We start from the raw sequence: 22,251 nt of genomic DNA, 5'->3' as shown, positions 1-22,251 counted from the left end.
CCTCCCTCTTCTTCTTCTTCTTCTTCTTCTCCTCCTCCTCCTCTTCTGCTTCTGCTTCTGCTTCTGCTTCTGCTTCTGCTTCTGTTTCTGCTTCTGCTTCTGCTTCGCTAGGATTACAGGGATTACTTGGCATGCACCACCATGCCCAGCTTTACTTATCTTTCTTAAAGGCATAGTAGGTGATTGATGGCAAAATAAAATTTCAAACATCATTAATCAACCGATTGCATTGGGACTATTTCAATTTTTCCAAGTCATGGTTCTCTTTTTGTTTGAATAATAATGTAGTGGGTTTGAGATTTCTACCCAAGCATTTTTATACTTTTGCCATCTCTTTCCCCTGGTTTTTAAAATCTTAGCAGTGTTTGGGCCAGGGATTTAGCTCAGTGGTTCTGCTGCCTGCCCCGAAAGCACAAGGACCCGGGTTTGATCCCTGGTACCAAAAAAAAAATCTTAGTGGTGTTTTCCAATTCTATGATACCTTTTGTGGAAGTTACAAAAGTTGAAAGGCATAGCTAATGTTTTTAAAAGAGTACCTTTATTTAGTGTAATTGTTTTACATCTTTTTTTGGCTTGTCAGTCTGACTGTTCATCTGTGTTTATGATAATTAACTTCATAAAGACTTATAAATCTGATGCTGGGGGAAAAAAAGTTAAAAATGAGGAAGGAGGGAAAACGAATTGAGATGTGTTATGTGTATGTATCAATTTCCCACAATTAGTGTAGTCATGATGTACTGCAAACTTGTACTAATAAAAATTTTTTTAAATGTTGGAAGAAACCCTTTCCTTTTAATATCAAAACCAAAATCTTTTGTGCAACCAACATTCCCTTGTGCAGAGGCTCTGTTCCTCAATTTCATTTCTAACAAACAGGGTAGGCTTCTGGCTTAAATTTGCTCTTTCCTTGGCAACGCATTCTCAACTTCTATAAGTAGCTGTGGGTGACTGTCATTCTGGACAGCTACTGCTGTGGGCTCAATTTGGGGGATCATCTTGTGGGTTCAGAGTCTCCTGGCTCCTACAGAATTAGCCCATTGATGGCTAGGCTTGATTCTGGAACCTTTTTATTGTATGTTCACCCTTCATAGCCTGGTGGTTTCTTTTGCTCTGTGCAACAGTTACTTTGTGTTGAGATCTTATCTTCATTTAATATTTTTTATTTACAAGATAGTTTGAATATGTTTTATCTTATGATTCTTGAAAAGCAAGAAGAGATGCATGGCACGTGCTGTGACTCCTTTTTTTTAATTGGATAAGCCATAGGAAAATGAAAGTGATTTTATACAAGTCAGGGATAGAATTGAGATTCCAAATCATTCTGTGAATATGGCCACAGTTTCCCCATGCTGCTATTACTCTGCATGTGTAAATACTACTTTAGACTTAGGTCTTTTTGTTCCCCCAGGTGTCTTCAAAAGATTGGCTGATAGGTTTGTCTGTATAGTAGCTGTGGAATAAAGAAATAATATATATCTACAGACACGCAACTCACAGCTTTTTTCTTTAAAGCACTCATTTAAATTATTGCACATAAATTCTTAGCCCAATTACTTCCTTCTCCCAACATTTGGAGAATAGAGTAAGATGCACATTTCAGTAAGATACTTTGAAAACTTCACAGTCTTATCTTTGAATCATTGTGTCTCTAAATATACCAGGAATAAGTCCTGATTGGGTTCACAATTAATTCTACTTCATAATATTATACATAACAAGCAATCATGTAGTAGTAATGCTCCAGTGTGTTTTGTCCCTGGACTTTACGACTGGGATAGAAGCCTAGTACAAAGGAGCTACTTTTCAAAAGCAGCCATTTTTTTCCTTTGTGGTACTAGAGAATTGAACTCAGAGCCTCGCACGTGCTGGACAAGCGCCTCGTCACTGAACTACATCTGTTGTCCAGAAGCCATTGTTTTCGGTAGATGTAGTTACCAAATAGCCTATATCTCTTACATTTGTATTAAGAACCTTCATAAAGCTAAAATATAAAGGAGAATTGTTGCAACGAACTGAGGGAATTATTTTTGCTTTAATTTCCCTTTACAGGTCTGGCAGTTCTCTACCAGCGGACCAATCTTTTCTTCCCCTTGTACCTCAGCATCAGAGCAAGAAATATTTTTTGGGTCCCACGATTGCTTTATCTACTGTTGTAACATGAAAGGTCACCTTCAGTGGAAATTTGAAACTACTTCAAGGGTGTATGCAACACCATTTGCTTTCCATAGCCACAGTCCTAACAGTGAAATGTTGCTGGCAGCAGCATCTACTGATGGAAAACTGTGGATCTTGGGATCTGAGAGTGGACAGTTACAAAGTGTATATGAATTTCCTGGAGAAATCTTCTCTTCTCCTGTCATCTGGGAATCAATGCTCATTATTGGATGTAGAAATAATTATATTTATTGTTTGGATTTACTAAGTGGCAGTCAAAAATAATCAAGTATAGTTCCTGTTTGTATTTATACTATCTGTAAGATGTTCAAAAATATTTTATCACAGAGCATGCAGATAGTCTTATTTTATATTAGAGATTGTATTTTGGTTAATAAATTTGACTATTATATTTTTATAGAGAACCACCACATTTTACTTCCTGTAGGAATAGCAAAACTTTTAGGTGAGAACAAAACAGATTAATGTATTCAATAGTGCTTTCTTTTAGGTGTAATGCTTAATTTTATGTTTTTAAAAATTTAAGTGAAAAAAAATATTTAAGTGTTCTAAGATGCTGCTATAGTTAGAATGCTCCACCAAAATTCATGTTGAAACTTTATCCTCATTGTGAGGTATTAAAAGGGTAAAAACTTCATCGCACTGTGGTATTTGGATGTGAGGTAGGATGTTGAGAGAGAGGGTTAAATCAGGCCACAGGGCAGGGCCCTCATCCAATGGGACTGTGGCTTTATAGGAAGAGGAGGAGAGACTAAAGATGTTTTGTCTCACCATGTGATACCCCAAGCCACTGTGAGACTGCCGAGTCCCCACTAGCAAGAAGGACCTCACCATGCCTGTCTTGTAAGCTCAAGGTACTGAGTTCAATCCCCAGTACAAAAAAAAGAGAAGGACCTCACCAGATGTGATCCTGTGACCTTCAGCTTCTCAGCCATTAGAACTGAAAGCCAAATAAGCTTGTTTTCTTTGTAAATTAGTCTGTGGTATTTATTTATAACAACAGAAAATGGACTGAAGGAGATGCCCAGATAGCTTGGTAAAACACTGTTTCTGGGTATACCTGTGAGTATGTTTCTAGAACAGATTAATTTAATATTTGGATTAGAATCAGCAGCCACCACCTCTCCCTGGCTTCTCAGGCCTGCACATTGTATCAGGGTTATTTCTTGGCACTGAGGCCTTTAGACCTGGAATAAATCAAGTTATACCACAGGATTTCCTGGGTTTCCAGTTTGCGAGCAGCCAGTGGTGGGACCTCTTAGGCTTCATAATCAGGTAAGTCATTTCTTATAATCTGTAATCTCTTTTGTATATGTATCTCTCATTCATTTTGTTTCTCTGGGTTTAGAACCCATATTAGCTACACATTTATTTTTACATGTACATAGAGAGATAGACACACAGAATAGTTTCAAGTTGACAGATGGAGTTGATATGTGGGTTTTAGGCATTCATTGTTGCTGGCTTTATAGCTCAAGCCCTCTTCCCCAAATTGGTGAAGACACAGCTGCTGTCCTTGAAGTTCTAAGTGCTCAACTTGTGGCCACCTCCCTAAGTTAACACTGGGCACCGTTCCCCATCACAGCCATCACTACCAGGCTTCCTCACAGTTCCCCCATCTTTGGGTCAGTTGCTTCCAGTTCATTTTCTTCCCATTGAAAGTGAAATCTGTTCCACGCCTATATAGCAATACAGGAAAGCACATAGGCATTTCATCTGTGGTGAGAAGTGGGAACTGCCTCCCACCACGATCTGTGTGTTGGACAATCCTCCAAACACGGGATTTAGGTGCTGCCTGTCCAAAAAGAATAAGCTATCTTCTCCCACCTTTCAGGTCAGTGCATCTCAAGCCTTACTGTACATATGCATCACCTGGAGCTCTTGCTATAAGATGCACATTTGGGTTGAGGAAGGCTGGGCAGTGGTGTCCCACTGAGCCACAATGGCGCCTGAGGCAAAAGGAAAAGTCAGTAATACTGATCTTGTCTTTAAAATTTTAATCTTTCATCCATCGTGGAATTTTTTGCAGTAATTCTGATTTTTTAAAATATTGCGTTAAAATATCATTCCCTTGTTCATTGAGGTTTCTGTAGCTGAGGCAAGTGCCTTGCACACCTGACTTCTTTCAGCCTGGTCCAGCCGGGCAGTCAGCCTAAGCCACGTGTGCCCAGGCTCTCTGCTGGCGCTGATGCTGCCGTCCCTGGCCTGTACTGTTAGCAGGCAGTAGGATCGTTTTCTCGGACAATTCAGTTCCAGTTTGGGATTGAGATAAACATTTGTCTCTTCGTTCATTTTCTCCAATACTTACTGAAAAGTATAATAAAGTACCATATAAAACACTTTATGCTGTTCACACAAAGCTGTGTAAATATGAGACCACTTGTCATTGAAATTAGTAAAAATTTCAACTTAAAAAGGAAATTTTTCATCAATGCCAAAAATCTTGTTGGTATTTTTTATTGAAAGATCTTTTCCCCTCAGTAATGGACATTTTACATTAAAACTTTATACAACCAAAAATCTCAAAATAATATTAAAGTCACACTAAAGTATTTTCATTAAGTCTCTACTAATGTTATTGTTGGTAGAAATATTGCAAGACACTTGTAGCTAATGTTTCTGCTTTAAAATAAGCAATTAAACATCACAAGAAGAGACAGTGAATGCATACTACACATTTGCCAATAACTGGCTAAAATGATAATAGTAATGTTTGTGTAAGAAACAATTGCACTTGAAAAATTTTAAAAGTAAACAAAAAAACTCTAGTTTTTTATTTAAGCTTATGAACAAAGGTTAAAGATCTATAACCTTGCCAGGAGAAGTGTGTTTGTTTAAATTTTTTACAAAATTATCTAACATGGGCCAGGGATTTAGCTCAGTGGTTTCGCCACCTGCTGCGCAAGCGTAAGGACCCAAGTTCGATCCCTGGTACCAAAAAAAAAAAAAATTATCTAACATAATGTTCATTTTAAAAAGAAAAGACTATCTTGAACTTTGTGTTTTTACAGAATTTCCCCATAATTTGTTGCTCAGAAAAGACTGCAACATAACCAAAGCAAAATAACACTTCAGTGGTATTTAGTGCAAATTTGAGATGGATGTATAATGAAATGTTAAACATGTACCTTTAGAAGTTGGTAGAAGTACTGCAACTGTCCTTTCCTCAGTAGACTCTTCTTTTGAAAACTTTTTGAAGGATCTTTTTTTTTTTTTTTTTTTTTTTAGTGGTGGGGACTGAACCCAGGGATCACTGAGTTATATATCCCCAGCACTTTTAAAATTTTATGTTGAGACAGGCTCTTGCCAAGGTGCCCAGGCTGGCCCTTGAACTTACCTTCCTGACTCAGCCTCCAGAAGAGCTGGGATTACAGGTGTGTGCCACCATACCTGGTTGAAGGAACATACTTTGTATGGCCTAGTTGGTACCTGAGCTAGTACACCTGATTCATGTACCATTCTTTAATGATCTTATTTCCTCACCTGTTCCCTGCCACTACAGTGTAAAGCTGACAGGATGAAAGAAAAAGTCCATTTGGAAGAATTAAGATAGTACTATAACTCCAGGGCTATAGGTGGAAAGATTGCCATTAAAAAGTGTTATATCAGTGAGGAAATCACTGAATTAACAAATGCCTACCTATATGATTTAGAAATGAACATCAGTGTTGAAAACGTGCAGTGGAATATTAACTGCTTCCAATAGCAATAAAAATATTACATTGATTCTTAACATTCTGAAGGTCCAGTATATATAATATTAAACCCAACTTGCAAGAATACAACTATCCACTTGACCACACATGCCAGCTGCTACAGTGAAGCTGAGCCATTGTTTCTAGAAAGAATATGGTAAATAACTTTTCTGTCATTTAGGAAATGACAGCATAACATCACACTGCATATTGAGTAAGCATAAATAAATGATGAATACTATAAAATGTGTTTTTGTAAGAGAAAAAAAGGATGTAATTCACTCTGCACTAGGCAAAGAATTTGCACCTGTATTTGGGAGTAAGAATCCAGGAAAAGGGAAATATGTCAATACCATAACGTACAAAGTTAGTGCCAGCAGTATATAGGGGATTTGCTGGTATGTCTATGTTTCATGTAAAGCAAATTTAGGAAAATAAAAGTAAATGTGGCTTTGAAACTGCCAAGTCCCTTCTTTGAATGCACATGTGTATGATAACAAGGCCACTTAAAACAGATTTTTTTTAAAGGTAGCAAGGTGAATGCTCTAAATTATAAATGCTACTGAACATTTGACTCTAAATATGAATTATTTGATTAGAGTCCTAGTACAAAAGCTGTAGATCTTGGCTTCCTATTAATTTTCTCTAAAGACCCAAGGGAATTTTCAGAGACATACAATGTCAGTAGCCTGTCATATCTTGTAATAAATGGCTGGTTTGTGTGGTTATTTTTTTCCCATCTTTTGCTTCTTTGGGTGAATGAACCTCCTCTCAGAGTCTGGAAAACTAGACTGCCCTAGAATCAGTGTGTCCAAAGGGTTTGAACCCTCAGGACAGACCAGAATGCATCTAAAGAGTGTCTGCCAGCATGTGCTCCCCTGGCCCTGTCCTGGGATCGGGTCAGTAGGCCTAGGATGCAGCCTGGACATCTGAAGAACCACTGCAGTAGATGGAGAGTCTTCGAGACAGAGAGAGTGCTTTGGTAACTCTGATACAGAATTTTCTTTCTTCACCATATTAAAGAAAAATGTCCCCTAGGAGCCATTTGGGCCAAATGTTTCACATGTCCTTAAAGAGGGTACTGGTGTGATGGGCCTCACACTATGCTGATCACACTGCATCTAGTGTGGTGGAAGTGTGAGTGGATTTGCTTCCATGTGCCAGCTTCTGGGTGGGCAATTTATAAAAAGCAGACAGAGGCACAGAGCTAGGAGCCGGACTCTTCCTTGTGAATCCTAGTGACTTACTGCATTCGGAAGATGGCATTCTGTTTTCTCTATATGTGATCTTTTTACCTTTACTGTAGAAATGGCAGACATACCCAAACATCTGGTAGGGCAAATGCTTCAGAAAGAAGAAACCAGGAGAATCAAAAACTTTCACAAAGATTGGCAAAAGTACATGTTCTGAAGGGCATGTGGGTGTGCCTCTGCAGTGGGGTTGGGGGGAATGGGTGCAGCAGGCTCTCTCTCTGGAGGAGCTCAGTTTGCAGATTTGACTTCATGTGGTCCCTTGCACGGAATTGTCTCTTGAGAACTAGGGAAGCTCAAGGCACCAGGACCCAGGGTTGTGCAAATACACTCTTCACAATGAACACCACCAGTTCAGTTTCTAAACATTACTTGAGCGCCTATAAAACATGCTTCTTTCACCTAGTTTGCTTTCTTTACTTCATATAAAAAAATAAATAAATAAAAAGGGCAAGAGAGGAGCCAAGAACTGGCACCAGGAATGGATGAGTCACTCTACTTAATAATCTGTGGACAGTCGCTCCAGGCCTTTGCTTTTCTTTTGGCCAATGCCAGCCAGGCTGGTTCTGTAGACACCGGGGCAGCATCAGGGGTGGAGAATCTCTTGGGGACTTCTTTTACCAGTGGTGCCGGGGGAGCGGAATCTGAGATTTCCACTGGGGATTTCGATGTAAAGGAAAAGAGAAAGGAGTATGTTAGATTTTTTTAAATTAACAGAAATGTGTATACTTTTGTATAACATGTTTTTAAATAGGCATACATTGTGGAATGGCTAAATCAAGCTAATTAACATACTGCCTCACAAGATTATCATGTTTGTGCTGAGAACACTTAAAATCTCAGCACTTTTCAAGAATACAATCTTTGTTAACTATAGTTACCCTATTGTGCCTATAACTATAGTTACCCTATTTCTTTTTTTTATTGGGGGCGGGGGACTGGGGATTGAACTCAGGACCTTGTGCTTGCGAGGCAGGCAGTGGAACCACTGAGCTAAATCCCCAGCCCTGCAATACATTTCTTGAACTCGTTCATCTTATCTAACTGAAGTTGTGCATCCTTTAACCAACCTTTTAGCACCCCAACTCCAGAACCACATTTTGATTTATCAGAAATAAGAGATTCAGAATGGAAACACCCAGTGAAACACAGGAGATGTAAGTTTCTGGGCGGGTTCAGTGAGAAGATCTTGAAGCAAGCTTAGTTTATGACTGTTGCGGGCTGGGGATTTAGCTCAGTGGTGCCCATGCCTGTCTCGCAAGCGCAAGGTCCCAAGTTCGATCCCCAGTACCAAAAAAAAAGCAGTAGTTTATGACTCTTCCATACAGAATAACAGTGACTGCAGTGCAGCTGATTCTCATTTCAGTTTCTAGAAGCCTAGCTTTCTATGCATTGAATCTATGCTTGCATGAAAAAGAATTACAGGCAAATTTTGTGACTACAGTCAAGACTTGTCCATCCCATAAAGAAAAAGATCCAGCCAGCACTTTGGATCTATCTAGGTGGCAAGGTTAATAGTGACGGTATCTCTTCCACTAAGCATCCTTGGTCTCTCCATCTGAGCCCCACAGAACCTGCCAGCTCTTTTGATTTGCAGTCTGTCTAGTAACTCCTTTGCATCACAGTGCTTTCTTCACAGGCCTCTGGGAAAAGTGAGTGTACTCACATCTCTGGGTCACATGCTTCTAGAACTTAGGAGACTGAAAAGACAAATACTTCAAAACAGAGACTTGCCTTAGGAAGCTGGAGCCACTCTGATACTCTGATAACAATAACCCTTTCACATTTCATATTATGAATGGGGTCACAAGGCAGCCTGTGGCCTCTGATGCTGTGCTAGCTATTACACTACAGGAAAAAAGCATGTCCTGAGAAACTTATAACCAAAGATAAGCAGAAATGGGCCAGCTCCTACCTGTCACAGATGTCGGAAGGGTGTTGGCCTTTTTCAGCTGTTCTCTTCGCTCAAGCCGGGATACAGTTGTCTCGGGCTTCTCCTCTGACTGAACAGTGGACTTGTGCAGCGAACCCGCTCTGCTGACACTGCCACTGCCAGGCTGTGGGCTGATGCTGGCCTGGGTGGGCAGAGACAGCAGGCACGTTCTTAACCTGACACAGACTGACCTTGAAGCTGTGGGTCTTCCATGACCAGTGCTGGCCTCCCAGAGGAAGGGCTGACTGCACTAGTGCGCAGTGTATGCTCAGCCCAGCCTCCAGCGAGGGAGTGGTCAGCGCTAGTGGCCCAAGGACAAAGTTCCTTTCCCAGGAGAGCCCCAGTAAACTGACCAATGTGGCCACAGGAACAAGGCTCCAGATTTCTATTCCAGCCACTGCTTAAATAAAATAACTTATTTCTCATAGGTATTAGTGTTCCCTTGTCTAAGAAGGACATATTCTAAGACCCCACTGGATCCTGAAACCATGGATAGTACTAAACCCTACATAGGCTATGCTTTGCTCTTACCTTTGATCTTAGCAATCTCCACATATGATATTTTTCCTTTACTAAGTCAAGAACTTTTACCTTTCTACACAAAGGAAGCACTTTACAGCCTTTCTTTGGTGTGTCTGACTCCCTGTTCTGCTCTGGATCCATTCTTAAAGTAGGGGTTACATGAACACAAGCACTGTGATACTGTGATCACCAGTCTAATAACCAAGACCACTACGGATGGGTGGTGTGAACAGTGGACAGACATTAGACAGAGATAATCCAGGTCCTGGAGGGATGCATTGGGGCAGCATGAGATTCCACCACACTACTCAGAACACAATTTAAAATGTATGGACTGATATTTCGGAAATTTTCCATCTAATGTCTCTGGACCATGGCTGACCTTGCGTAACAGAAACCATGGAAAGTGAAAAGTTGGACTGGAGAGGCTGCCCTAACTGGTGCTCTGCGTGGGTCACTGCTGTAAATTCACCATGGATTCTGCAAATCAAGTTCACCTAACAGCATAATGAAACCACATCGGATTTCATACTGAAAATGCTTCCTTGATTTAAAGGTAAGTTGGTTTATTTACTCTTCTGTGTTTCATAAACTTCATCAACCCCGTTACTTTTTTTTTCTTTTTTAAACAATCCTTGTGACCTAAAATAGCTAAGGAAAATTAAAGGACAGGAAAATTAAAAGTTGAAAAGCAGCAGGGTACCCACATTTTCTTTGGAGAGCTTTTCTGCCTGTTTGGCCTCCCGGGCCTGCTTCCTCTCCTCTCGGGTCGCTTGCTGCTCACGGAACCCCTTCTGCTTCTGTAGTGCTAACGTTATCCACAGCGGCTGGGCAGTTTCCACTTTCTCCGTGAGTTTGGAGCCATCCAAAGAGTGCCTGCTCTGAAGCACCGGCTTCTCTGAGGAGGAAGACAGAGGGGTCTGCTATGAACTTAACGCACTTGTGTCAGTTCCTCACCCCTTAACCTGACAACATGTTCGTAAGTTTATGAAACAGTCCTTTTTGACACAAAATGTGCCTGTGCCTAAGGGACTCCGCTGGATGGGAAGGTGACATCTTTGATCAATAGAAAACCAGGGGCCGGGAACTTAGCTCAGTGGTTCCGGCACCTGCCTCGCAAGCACAAGGTCCCGAGTTTGATCCCCAGTACCAAAAAAAAAAAAAGAGAGAGAGAGAGAGGGAGAGAGAACCAAGGGCATTTCTCTTTTTTAGAAATGGAAGAAGTTATTTTGTAGGAAAATAAAATCTCCAGTGTCATAAAATCTCATGCTTATGGGAAAGCCAGGCACTTATGTGGTTGGTTCACAGTTCTTTTAACTCACTGCTTTAATGAGATTCACTTTTAGCAATGGAAGCCTCCCCCCAACATCCTATGGGGAACCCTAGTGTTTGAAAGTCAAAAAAAGAGGCACTGCTCTGTCTAATGGGGCTGCTGGGGGCAGCAAAGCTCTGAGGAACACAGTGAGAAACCCAATTTTGGTTCAGTGCCCTCATTTAGTACATGGAGCGTTGGGGGCCAAAGCAAACAAGCACAGGCACCAGCTACCACCAACTAGCTCGCGAGCAGAGGCTGCACCCCCCATGGCTTAGGCTTCGGGTCTCTGTAACCACCTCACAAGTGGGTGGGATTGCAGCGAGTTCAGGGCTCTGAAACAGAACACACTTGGCTTTGATCTTATATGACTTTAGAAAAGCTGCTTAACCTCCCGAAGCTTTAGTTTTCCAATCTATAAAGTGAGGATAATAATGGCACACACTTTATCAAGTTGCCATGGAAATGAAGAGATGCTAGTTATCAAAATGTTTAGGATTATGCATGGCATGTATTAATCATTATACGAAAGTGAGCTGAAATTATTTATGTTTATGGGACAAAAATCCCCCTCTCCTTTCAAGTAAAATTTATGCACTTTCAGAGATAATCTTTACTTTATTAAATTTTTTACTATCTCAAAGGAAAAGGGCTCACTATGGTCTTGCTCTTTTGAAATCCAACAGAGGTTTACATCTTGATATTCCAGAATCTTAACACTGCGACTTTCAGTCACTTGGACTTGTTACTGTACTCTGGATGAAGAGAAAGACCACATACCAAGAAAACAAGTTTGAATCAGGAATTCAAGTGGGGAGAAAAAAGTAGATTCTGCTAAATCTTCTTTTGCAGTGCCAGGGATGGAACATAGGGCCTTGCACATCTAGGCAAGCACTCTACCAAGCAGCTACTCCCCAAGCCTCTGCTTACTTTTCTATATTAGTTTTATAATGTTGTACACAAAAGAATGCAACCTGGGCATTGTAATATCCCTAAGTATTAAATAAAGATTCCCACATGACCCAACTCAGGAAAGAAAACCACATTATAGAAGGATTTAAAAACAAAACAAAACTGAAATTGAAAGGAATTTTTTATCTCTTCAGCTAACCAGAAAATAAAGTATTTAGTACCTCAAGCCTCAGCTGTACTAAGAACCTTTACATATATCACAACTAACTTAATGAATCTTTGGATTTCACTCAGAGCTCTGTAACACTTTTTTTGTTATAAAAATTTTTTTAAATTTTTTTTTTTTGAGACAGGGTCTCACTATGTAGCGAAGATCAGCCTGCACTTGTAATCCTCCTGCCTCAGCCTCCAGAGTATCTGGGATTACAGATGTGTGCTACTATGCCTGGCTCACTTCTCTGTAAAGCTTCTAAAAACCAAACTGCAGAGATCTAAATGACTTCCACAGAAAGCCATTATGTAAAACCTGGTTTTATACTAAGTATTCAATCTGAACTGGCTTGGAGGGTGGTCATAAAAGCAACCTGCCAGTTTTCTGCCAACCACTTTGACTGTAATTTATCACAGGGGTCAAAATGCCTTTAACATAATTGACTAAATGTCTGATTAACTAAATTTGAAAAGGAAGCCTCTGGGCAGGGCGAGGGGGAAAGATGGCAGCTGCGGCCCTGTGGCCATCATTGCTGGCTGGGTTGTGAGGCGTACAGAGCAAGGCTGTGGGGCTTCTTCATTGCATGGCATTTCTGATCACATAGCCACATATGCGCTTCTCATTTCTCAAAAATGGGAGGAGAATAAAATTGTTTCTTCTCTATGACTGCCTGGAAAACTGCAGAGATCAAAAGGAATCTAATGCTGTCAGTGCCAACTAACACACACCAAACTCAAGAGGTGGTACTGGGCAGAAGTGATATGAAGAATGGCCACTGGACAGGCTTTGGCTCCCCTGGAATTCAGGGACAAGAAAGGGCCCCAAATAATTAAAGAGATTCTCTTAGAGACCACAGTGTGGAAATCAGAGCCAGCTTACAGATAGCTGAGCCCACCTCAGGGAGATGCCAATGGCAGAAACATCTCTGCTACAAGGCAGAGATCACTCTGGGATCCTACGAAAGGTTTCCTGTCATTCTTCTATGAAGCTGGTGGCAGAAGCACTGCCCACCTTCATGTGAGACATCAAAGATCAGGGTGTCAACCGAAGAGTGAGTACATATATGGTCAGGGCTTCGAAGCTAGACCAGCATTCATCCTGTTGATGGAGAAATTGAGACTTCACAGGGTTTATATTTTGCCATTTACTTCCTAAAAACCATAAAAAAGTAAAGACATTCTTTTTAAAAAAAGACATCAATCAATCAATCAATCTTGGGCCAACTTTTTATTTCCTTATAACTATAGTTCGAATAGAGCAGTCTGGAGCCATACAGCGGACTTTTACAAGAGGCACTAACAACAGTAAGCATAAAGCCCTAATAGATCTGGCTCACAGGTGGGATCGTGAACAGAAGGTTAAAATGGGATTCAGCTGGGGATGCCCCACGGCCTGTAACAAAAGAATCCCTGGCACATGTGCCTGCATTCCACAGCGCAGGACTATCCACTAGGGACAGCCAAGACAGTGGCCAAACAGCCACCTCTGGTACGTGGAAAACTTACGACACAGGCTGAAGAAGCTAGAGTAGAGCATTTCTTTGGAAAGGATTATTGGAGCACAGTGGTCTCCCACAACTTCTCTCCACAGGGGAAGAAAGGACAAAAGCCACATGAAAGAGTCCCTGCTGAAACCACTCCAAGGGCCCAATGTGTGTTCACTAATCTCCGCTGGGCACAGCCTTGGGGGTTCTAGTCGCACCTGGAAACACCCAAAGGTGAAGCAGGTGGCTGGCAAGGGCCTGCCAGCACAGGGAGAAGGGTATGTGCTGGAGAATGCCCCTCTGTGGGCATTTAAGCCTGAGGTAGGCTAACGTGGGAGAAGGAGAAACTGTCATTGGAAAAAGTTTCCATTATTACACCACAGGGGACATAGTACTTACTAACATGAGACCACTGTTACTGACAGTGGCTTGATAATCAAAAAGGGACTGAAAATATAGAAAGAACTCTGCAAGTCAACTAGTGTTTTTAAAAGCTTATAGTATTTTATAAATGCCAAGTGAGAAGCACTGGGGGAATTACCCACAGGTAGAGGAGAAGATTTCACCTGGGAAAGATCTCCCCCATGCTGTCATTACTACTGCAGAGAGCTGAGCCAACAAGCCACCCAACTTTTCAGATAGTGCTGTCCATGTCTGTGCAATGGCACCACGTCCACCTACTTATGCACATGTTCTAAGCATTGAAGGAGCTGCTTAATAAAAGCACTGTGTAGCTGGGCATGGCAGTGCATGCCTGTAATCCCACTCTGCAGGAGGCTGGGGCAGGGGGATCACAAGTTCGATGCCAGCCTGGGCAACCTAGTGAAACCCATCTCAAAATTAAAGGGGGGGGGTAGGAGGAGGTGTAACTCAGTGATAGAGTGTTTGTCTAGCATGTGTGAACCCCAGCACTGCAAAGCGAATGAATGAATGAATGAATGCCCTATGTAAATAAATGATGAAGTTCAAAGAATGGCTGATATCATCCACGGTAAAATCTCTCATTTCAGTCAAGGCTTTACAAAACGGAAATGCTTTGTCAATCACAAACTTTTTAGGTGGGGAATTCAAAATTCTTAATTGAAAATGTATTTAGTTGTGATTCAAACCGATTCTCTCTCATTCTAAACTCAGTCGACGGGAGAATTAGAGCCCATTCGACTTCCTTTCTTCAAATTCTAGGGAAATGACCAAGTGACTGTTGGGATCACAGGCATGTATGTAGTCACTACCCCCAAACATGATTTCTTTGAGAGAGGGATCCGAACTACCTGTCTTTTCTATGTACCACAGGTATGAATTTCTGAGCTGCTACCAGTACTGAAAGTCTATACAGATAAACACATAAGATTGCCACTGCTGCTTTTATTCCGACCAGATGGGCTCAGGGTCAGCATAGCAGAGAGCCTGGTCTATGTATTGCTCCCTACTGGCCTCAGCCCTAACATGCAGACTTCTTTGTAAAGCAATGGTCACCAAAGCAGGGTTTGTATACCCTAGGGAATGTGCAAGATAACTAATTCATGAAGAAAAAAATTTTAATTTCGATTTTATATCTAAAAATAAAAATGAAAAATGGTTTTCTTTTTTCTTTTTTTTTTTTTGGTATCAGGGATTGAACTCGGGTCCTTGCGCTTTTGAGGCAAGTGACAGAACCACTGAGCTAAATCCCCAGCCCCAGAAAAATGGTTTCCTAATATTTAATGCTAAGACTATTACAGACATCCTCACTCAGCTCACATGGCTGAAGGCCTTATATGGTAAATGACATGTTTAAAGGTTTCCCAGGGGGGCCGGAAGTGCTACGCTAGGGGAATGCATGGGGCATTAGGAAAACTTATTCTTCCTTTTAGTGTGGTGGGAGGTTCCATATGTGGAATACGCTATCCTCTTTCACTCACTGACCCCTTACAAGATGGACAAATGGTGTAAGGAAACTCCACAGATTCCACTTATTACTCATAAGGCAAGCATCAGAAAACAGAGGTGACAAGCTCCTTGCCTACTGCTTTATGAAGAAATCAGATCTGACAGGAAGTTTGCCAAAGAAAATAAGAAGTGGCACCATGATGTGCAAAGCAGATGTTCACTGTTGTCACAATGAACTGCATTCACCCCAAGTGTACATGATGTCCCAGAGGTCTTAGCTAATGATGGTACTACATGTATACAACCAAAAAATCAATTAGAGGTCTATGCTTAACATTTTTATCCTGATGAGGTATGTCGTCAAATAAATTTGTTAGCCCTGCCCTGGAACAAAGGGCTGAAGTTGCACAGCAAAACCCCAGTGAACGGTGGCAGCACCCCACATACACAACTCAAAGCAGGGGGCGTTGCTTTCAGGTTTTTTGGTATCAAGAACAATTCAATTAGTAGAGCCTCTGAAAACTGGGTAAGAAAACAGGGGCAATAATAGTTTGGGGGAGAAAATTACAATAACCAAAGGGTTCTAAGAGAAAGAAGCAAGCATGAGCTTTATTTCTTCGGGGAGAGGGACAGTGAGCCACAGAGCAGACCAGACTGACAGAGGGACTCTGCAGATACCACGAAAGCTAACAACACAAAAATGAATCTCAAGACTAAAAACAGGCTCCTCTTCTGGCAAAATGAACAGACAGCACTGGGGAGAAATGGACCCGAAGCTGCTGATCAACAAGGGTATCCAGGAAAGCAAGCGAGGCAAGTGACCACTAAAAAAGGGCACCCTAGTCTTCTGGAAAGGCAAGTAACCAACCCAGCACTTCTCAGGAAACAACTCTTTACTCTGCAACAATCACCCTAAACCTAAATACTTAGACAAAAGAGAAGCAATCCCTCCCTAAAAACCTCAGGGGAGAATTTCTCTAGGGAGTGTCAAGCCACAGCCCTTTTTTATTTCCTTCTCTCTCCAAAGCAGAAGACAGTATTAGATGAGGGCTCTCAGGGGGCACAAAAGCCAATTCAGTGACTACTTAGCTGGCCCAAATGTTCAGAAGGAAGAAACATCAGAGGCAGTCACAGAAAGGGGTGCTCCAAAGTTTCTTTCTGGGAGTGCTTGACAGTGGCAGGCTTGTGGTGAAGCAGGACTCAAAGAAAAACAAGTTTTTCCCAGCCTTGAGCAGTCCCCCCATCACCAGCCCACTTCCTTCCCCTGTAGCTATAACTCCTTGTTCTGTACAGACAAAATTGGCAACTACGTCCTGTGAACAAAGTTTATGTCATCTTGTTCTCACAAGATTCACAAGGCTCTGTCTTTTTTCAAGGCTAAATTATAAAACTGTCTGCCCTTGTCCTGTTTCATGTAAACTTGCTTGGTTCATCACTGCAAAGACCAACCCCTTTGACTAAATGTGTAAAACTGAAACCTTTCCTTTATTCTCCGCTCTTCCTTTGGACATTGGTCTATTGAGGTGGTGTTCACCTAAAACCTGAAATAAACCTTCCTGTTTCCCAGTGGTCTCTCCTATCTCTTGGATTCTGCAACATTTTGGTGACCACAAAGGGACCAGAGACAACAGATTTGCTGCCTCTTTTGCCCGCTGGCCTGAGAGGGGCCGTGGGCCTGAGCTGCAGACCTCTGGCACCACTGGGTGAGACTTCAGCTTGGAGAATTTAGAATTGGCCCTCCTGAAGCCTGAACAACACCCCCCCTCAGCACAACAGAAGCTGTTGGGATTCAGGATGACTCTGGAACAACAGTATGCTACAGGACTGTGGTAAGGTTTTGGGGCCTAGGGAAAGGCCATCCTGTTTGGACAGGAGAGGAGACTGATCACATCCCAGGGTGTACCAAGTAAGCTGACTCGGGGGAGTTAGACAAAACCCACAACCCCACCTAGAACAAAGGGATGGCCTGCAATGAAAGTTACTATCAAACAACTCACAAGGGAGGCCCATAATGACAGTGACTCACAAAGAAAGCATACCAAGTAATCAAGACTCCGGGAGTCAGAGCAAACCCACAATCAAGTTGGAAAAAACTGGAAATGGAGAGGTATATGAGTACATGAGAATAAATAAAATGAAAACAGCTGGGAAAGCACCAGAAAGCATAAAACAAAACAATAAAAAGGGGTGCTCCCAGTTTCAGAAGTCCCAAGGCCAGCACTTGCTCAGCATCACCAGCCTGGTGCTTCCTGCAAGTGTCTAAAAGTCAAAGCAGCCCAGCCTGGGGCTCAATGATCAAAGTTAAGGAACTGCTACTGAATTCTGCCAGCCCTAAAGAGGTTTTATTGGAGGAATCAAATTATAAAATTTTAGCTAGCTGATAAATGTACTTTTGGTTTCCAGTTTGAGTTGATATTTTTGTTTAATTGATGTACTTAAAAGATTTCTTGTGCATTGCAAATTCTTAAATTGTAATTACAGGGTTAACTTGCTCTTTGCGCTGTTGGTTTAAGATAAGAACACTGGGCTGGAGATTTAGCTCAGTGGTGCCACCACCTGCCTCACAAGCACAAGGTCCTGAGTTTGATCCCTTGTACAAAAAAACAAAAACAAAAACACTGATTCAAGGTTACTTACAGGTCTGTTGGCAGTTAGTCAAATTTAAAATGTAACAATCTGAGAAAAAAAAGGAACACTTTAAAATCCAAAAAGCTTCAGCCAAGTTTGTTATAAAAGGTTTATAATAAGTGAGATAGAAAAAATATTAAGAAGGCTATAAGAGTATTTTTGATATGAGAGGATTTTATATGATAAAAGTTTTGTCCTGTTAAAAAGATAAAGAGAGATAATGACAAGACCAGAAAGCTTGTGTATGTCAAGGGAAAGCTTGTGGAAGTAATTCATCAAAAGAAGTATGCATATTTGCTTGTTAGTTTGGGGAAAGCCCATGCTTTCTTCTAAAAGTGCCTTGTTGTTCAAAAGACTCAAAAATATGTATAGTTGCTTGTTAGTTGGTGAAGCTAAAGTTGTTCCTAAAGCAAAAGTGCCTGAGAGAATGATTTGCATCACAACAGAGTAGATGTGGAAGAAAAGCGTCAAAACCTACTCTATTAAAATGTATGTTAAAGAACTTTAAAAGAGGCTTTATGGGGGAGCTATAGAGTAAAGCTGACCCCCCGCCCCTGCAACACCAGAGGTTGGAAACATTTTATGAAATAGATTGGTCCTCTTTTGATGTAGGATGGCTGGCTGGGGAAATGACTTAGGATGTACACAGGGTGATAATGGGATGAAGAATGGCCAGGAGACTCAACAACGAAAAAAAGACAAAAACGGGAGGACAAACAGAGGGTCAAAAAGGACAGATTTGTCAGCAGCAGCACTCACAGGAAAAAAAGAGAGAGAGAGAGATCATGAATGGGTGAGAGCACAGACATGGGCAAAACAGGAGCCAAAACAAGATGGGATCTGCCAGTCGACCAAAGCTAGATTAGGATCAATATGTGTGTTGCAAAAAATATGGACAGTGGAAAAATAAATGTCCAGAAAATGATGAGAGAGATGATAAAATTCTGAAACTAGGAGACCACCTGCTAAAGGGTATTGCCCCTGGGAAGAATCAGATGCTGGCCTCAATGGGTTGGCAGGAACTAAAGGTTACAAGGACTAGGCCTGACCAGGCTCTATGCCCTTAGGCCTCCAAGAGCCCATGGTCACAATGAATGTAGGGGGCCAATTGATGGATTTTTTGGTAGACAGTGAAGCCAAGCACTCAGTGGTGATGCAACCTATTGGGTCATTATCCAAGAAAAAATGTGATTATTGTAGGAATCACTGGGGTTTGAAAAAGGAGACCATTCTGCCAACCTAGAAGATGAGTTATAGGCAAACAAAAAGTCCAACGTGAGTTCCCGTATCTGCCAAACTACCCAGTTTTAGGGAGAAATTTACTCTGAAAGCTAGAGGGTCGAATTACCTTTGGGCCATAAGGAGATATGACTTTAAGCCTGCCTCAAGCAAAAGCCACGATATTAACTCATACTGTTCCACAAGCAGAAAAATGAAAATTATATTCAGATAAGTCACAAAAGCCAGGAATTGATGAGCTATATGGACACGTGAGATTTCCGGAGTGTAAGCTGAGGACAACCCACTGGGGCTACCTGTAAACCAAACACTGGTGATAATGGATCTAAAGCTGGGAGCAACTCCAGTTTGAGTTCTCCAATACTCCCTCCCCTGGGAAACCATACAAGGCATTTAAGGATATTTAAAGTGGCTCCTAGAATAAAGAATCCTGGCTAGATGCCAGTCATCCTGGCATACCCCACTATTACCAGTATGTAAGCCAGAGATGAATGAATATAGACCAGTACAGGATCTACACGCTGTAAATCAAGCCATTGAGACAATTCACCCAACAGCGCCATATCTGTGCACACTAATAGGACTCATTCCAGCAAGTACTGCCTGGTTTACCTGCTTAGATTTAAAGGATGCCTTTTTTCTGTTTGCACCTTGTACCAGTCATCCAGCCTATCTTACATTTCAATGGGAGGATCCTGTCACAGGCATAAAAAACAATTAACCTGGACTACGCTTCCTCAAAGATTCAAACACTCTCTTACAATCTTTGGAGAGACACGAGTTACCATTTTGTAATGGCCCAAGGAGAACACCAACTAAACATAGAACAAAAACAGGCTGTCTGTGCCCTTCTGACTCCTACCACCCAATGCCAAATAAGAGTTTCTGGTAACAACAAGATTCTGCCACATCTGGATCTCAAACTTGTTACTTATGGCTAAGTCCCTATATGAAGCCACAAAGAGAGAAAAAAAAGGGACCCCTCCTCTAAGAAAGCTGATCAATGGAGAACATTTAAACGGATCAAAGAAGCTTTGACTTAGGCCCCAACCTTAAGACTGACAAATATAACCAAGCCTTTCTTCCTATATGTCCATGAACAGAAAGGAATGGCCATAAGAGTCTTAACCCAGGTCATGGGATCCAAACATCATCCAATGACCTATTTGTCAAAATACTTAGACTCTGTGGCCCTAGGATGGCCTCTGTGCTTCAGGGCACTAGCTCCCACTGCCCTACTGATGAAAGAAGCTGACAAGCTGACCTTGAGACAACAAATGACCATTTGAGTACCACACTTAGTCATAACCTTGATGTACCAGAAAAGACACCATTGGTATCAAGGGTTCCTATGTAAAACTCCCCACATAATTCTAGAGACAACAAACACACTTAATCCAGCTGCCTTGCTCCTAATTGAACCAAGACCTCCCCTGCATGACTGTGTGGAGATTGTAGATAAAGTATTCTCAAGCCAGGGAAATCTTACAGATCACCCTCTCAGAGACCCAGATGTTAAATATTTTATTGAAATACTGACAGAAGTAGTTTTGTGCTGGAAGGAGTACAACAAGCAGGATATACAATGGTGACATTAAACCCTGTGCTAGAGGCCCGGCTTTGGCCTACCGGAACCTCAGCTCAGAAGACAGAGTTAACAGCCTTGACAAAGCCTCTTTTACTAGCAAAGAACAAAAAAAGCTAACATCTATACTGACTCCAAATATGCCTTTACAATACTGCATTTATATGGAGACATATATTAACGAAAAGACTCGACTGCTGGAGAAAAGAAAATAAAGTACAAAGAGGAAAGTTTTATAACTACTAGATGTTGTGTGGGCTCCAAGAAAGTGGCTGTTACACACTACAGGTAGCACCAACAGACTGGAACATTAAAAGCTAGAGGGAACCAAAAACAGAGAGAAAACGGGCCACTATGACAACCCCACAACCCAGAAGAGGGGCCCTGGCCATGCCTCTCATTCTGGAACCTCCTCTCCTGGAGACCCCAAACTACTCTTCAAATAAAAAGGCCTGGTTTGCCCAAGAAGCTGAAGATTATATAAAGGGGAGAAATAATGGAAGTTTGCTGATGGGAGGCTAGCCATCCATGAAGCATTGGGCCCCAGGTTCATAAAACAATCCCATTAGGAGGTCTCACATAGGAAAAACAAGATTGGAAACATTACTAGGCCACCATTTCTATATGCCACAGCTCACTGCCATTATTCAGGCTGTTTATCAACAATGCTTAACCTGTGCCCAAAACAATGCAAGGCAAAGGCCCACCCAGCCCTTGCATATCCAGGAAACAGGAGCTGCCCCATGTGAAAACTCGCTTATGGACTTTACTGAATTGCCTTGAGCAAGTGGCTATCCATATATGTTGGTGCTTGTCTGCACCTTCTCAGGATGAGTTGAGACCTTCCTCACCCAAACAAAAAAGACACGAGAGGTGACCAAAGTGCTGTTAAGAGACATCATCCCAATATTTGTACCAGCTCTGACCTTAGGATCAGACAACAGACCAGCATTCATAGTTGAGATAGTCCAGAAGCTCACACAGATGTTAAAGATAAAAATAGAAGCTTCACACAGCTTACCAGCCAAGAGCTCAGGAAAGATGGAATGCATAAACCAGACAATCAAACAACTGCTAAAAAAAAAAATATTGTCTGGGCTGGGGATTTAGCTCAGTGGTTCCGTCACCTGCCTTGCAAGCACAAGGGCCCAAGTTCAATCCCCAATACCAAAAAAAAAAAAAAATATATATATATATATAAAAATATATATATATATAAATATATATATGTAAATATATATATAAATATATATATAAATATAAATGGTCAAAAAACTCACTTGAGATGGGATCAAGTCATGCCCATGGTCCTCCTCCAAGTGTGGTACACCTCCACCAAACAAACTGGGTATTCCCCTTAAGAGATTTTATTTGGCCGGCTGCCCCCAATCATAGGTCAAATTAAGGGCAGTCTTTGTAAACTAGGAAAATTGTCCC

General features: G+C 41.5%; 2 protein-coding genes across 10 annotated transcripts in view; one reads left to right on the top strand and one right to left on the bottom strand.

Annotated features, from left to right (window-relative positions):
- Aasdh (aminoadipate-semialdehyde dehydrogenase) overlaps positions 1–2,812 on the top strand; it is a 36,882-nt gene extending 34,070 nt beyond the window's left edge. For 3 of the 6 annotated variants that reach the window (XM_004849696.4, XM_021262315.2, XM_087187702.1), the window contains exon 16: positions 2,050–2,812. In XM_004849696.4, the coding sequence (XP_004849753.2) occupies positions 2,050–2,439 (390 nt within the window). In that variant the 3' untranslated portion in view covers positions 2,440–2,812. The remainder of the gene's footprint in view (positions 1–2,049) is intronic. The other 3 variants (XM_021262318.2, XM_021262319.2, XM_021262317.2) reach the window with 1 other exon arrangement.
- Positions 2,813–5,352: 2,540 nt separating this feature from the next.
- Cracd (capping protein inhibiting regulator of actin dynamics) overlaps positions 5,353–22,251 on the bottom strand; it is a 279,740-nt gene continuing 262,841 nt past the window's right edge. For all 4 annotated transcript variants that reach the window (XM_004849699.4, XM_021262314.2, XM_087187700.1 and 1 more), the window contains 3 exons: positions 10,283–10,473; positions 9,036–9,195; positions 5,353–7,776 (listed from right to left, as the gene is read on the bottom strand). In XM_004849699.4, the coding sequence (XP_004849756.1) occupies positions 7,616–7,776; positions 9,036–9,195; positions 10,283–10,473 (512 nt within the window). In that variant the 3' untranslated portion in view covers positions 5,353–7,615. The remainder of the gene's footprint in view (positions 7,777–9,035; positions 9,196–10,282; positions 10,474–22,251) is intronic.

This window comes from Heterocephalus glaber, unplaced genomic scaffold (genome assembly GCF_053883595.1).
Source record: "Heterocephalus glaber isolate CG9 unplaced genomic scaffold, H.glaber_assembly_v1.0 deba00001509, whole genome shotgun sequence".
In the NCBI taxonomy this organism is placed as follows: Eukaryota; Metazoa; Chordata; class Mammalia; order Rodentia; family Bathyergidae; genus Heterocephalus; species Heterocephalus glaber.
The sequence above is the reverse complement of the archived record's forward strand: the minus strand, read 5'-3'. Positions and strand labels throughout refer to the sequence as shown.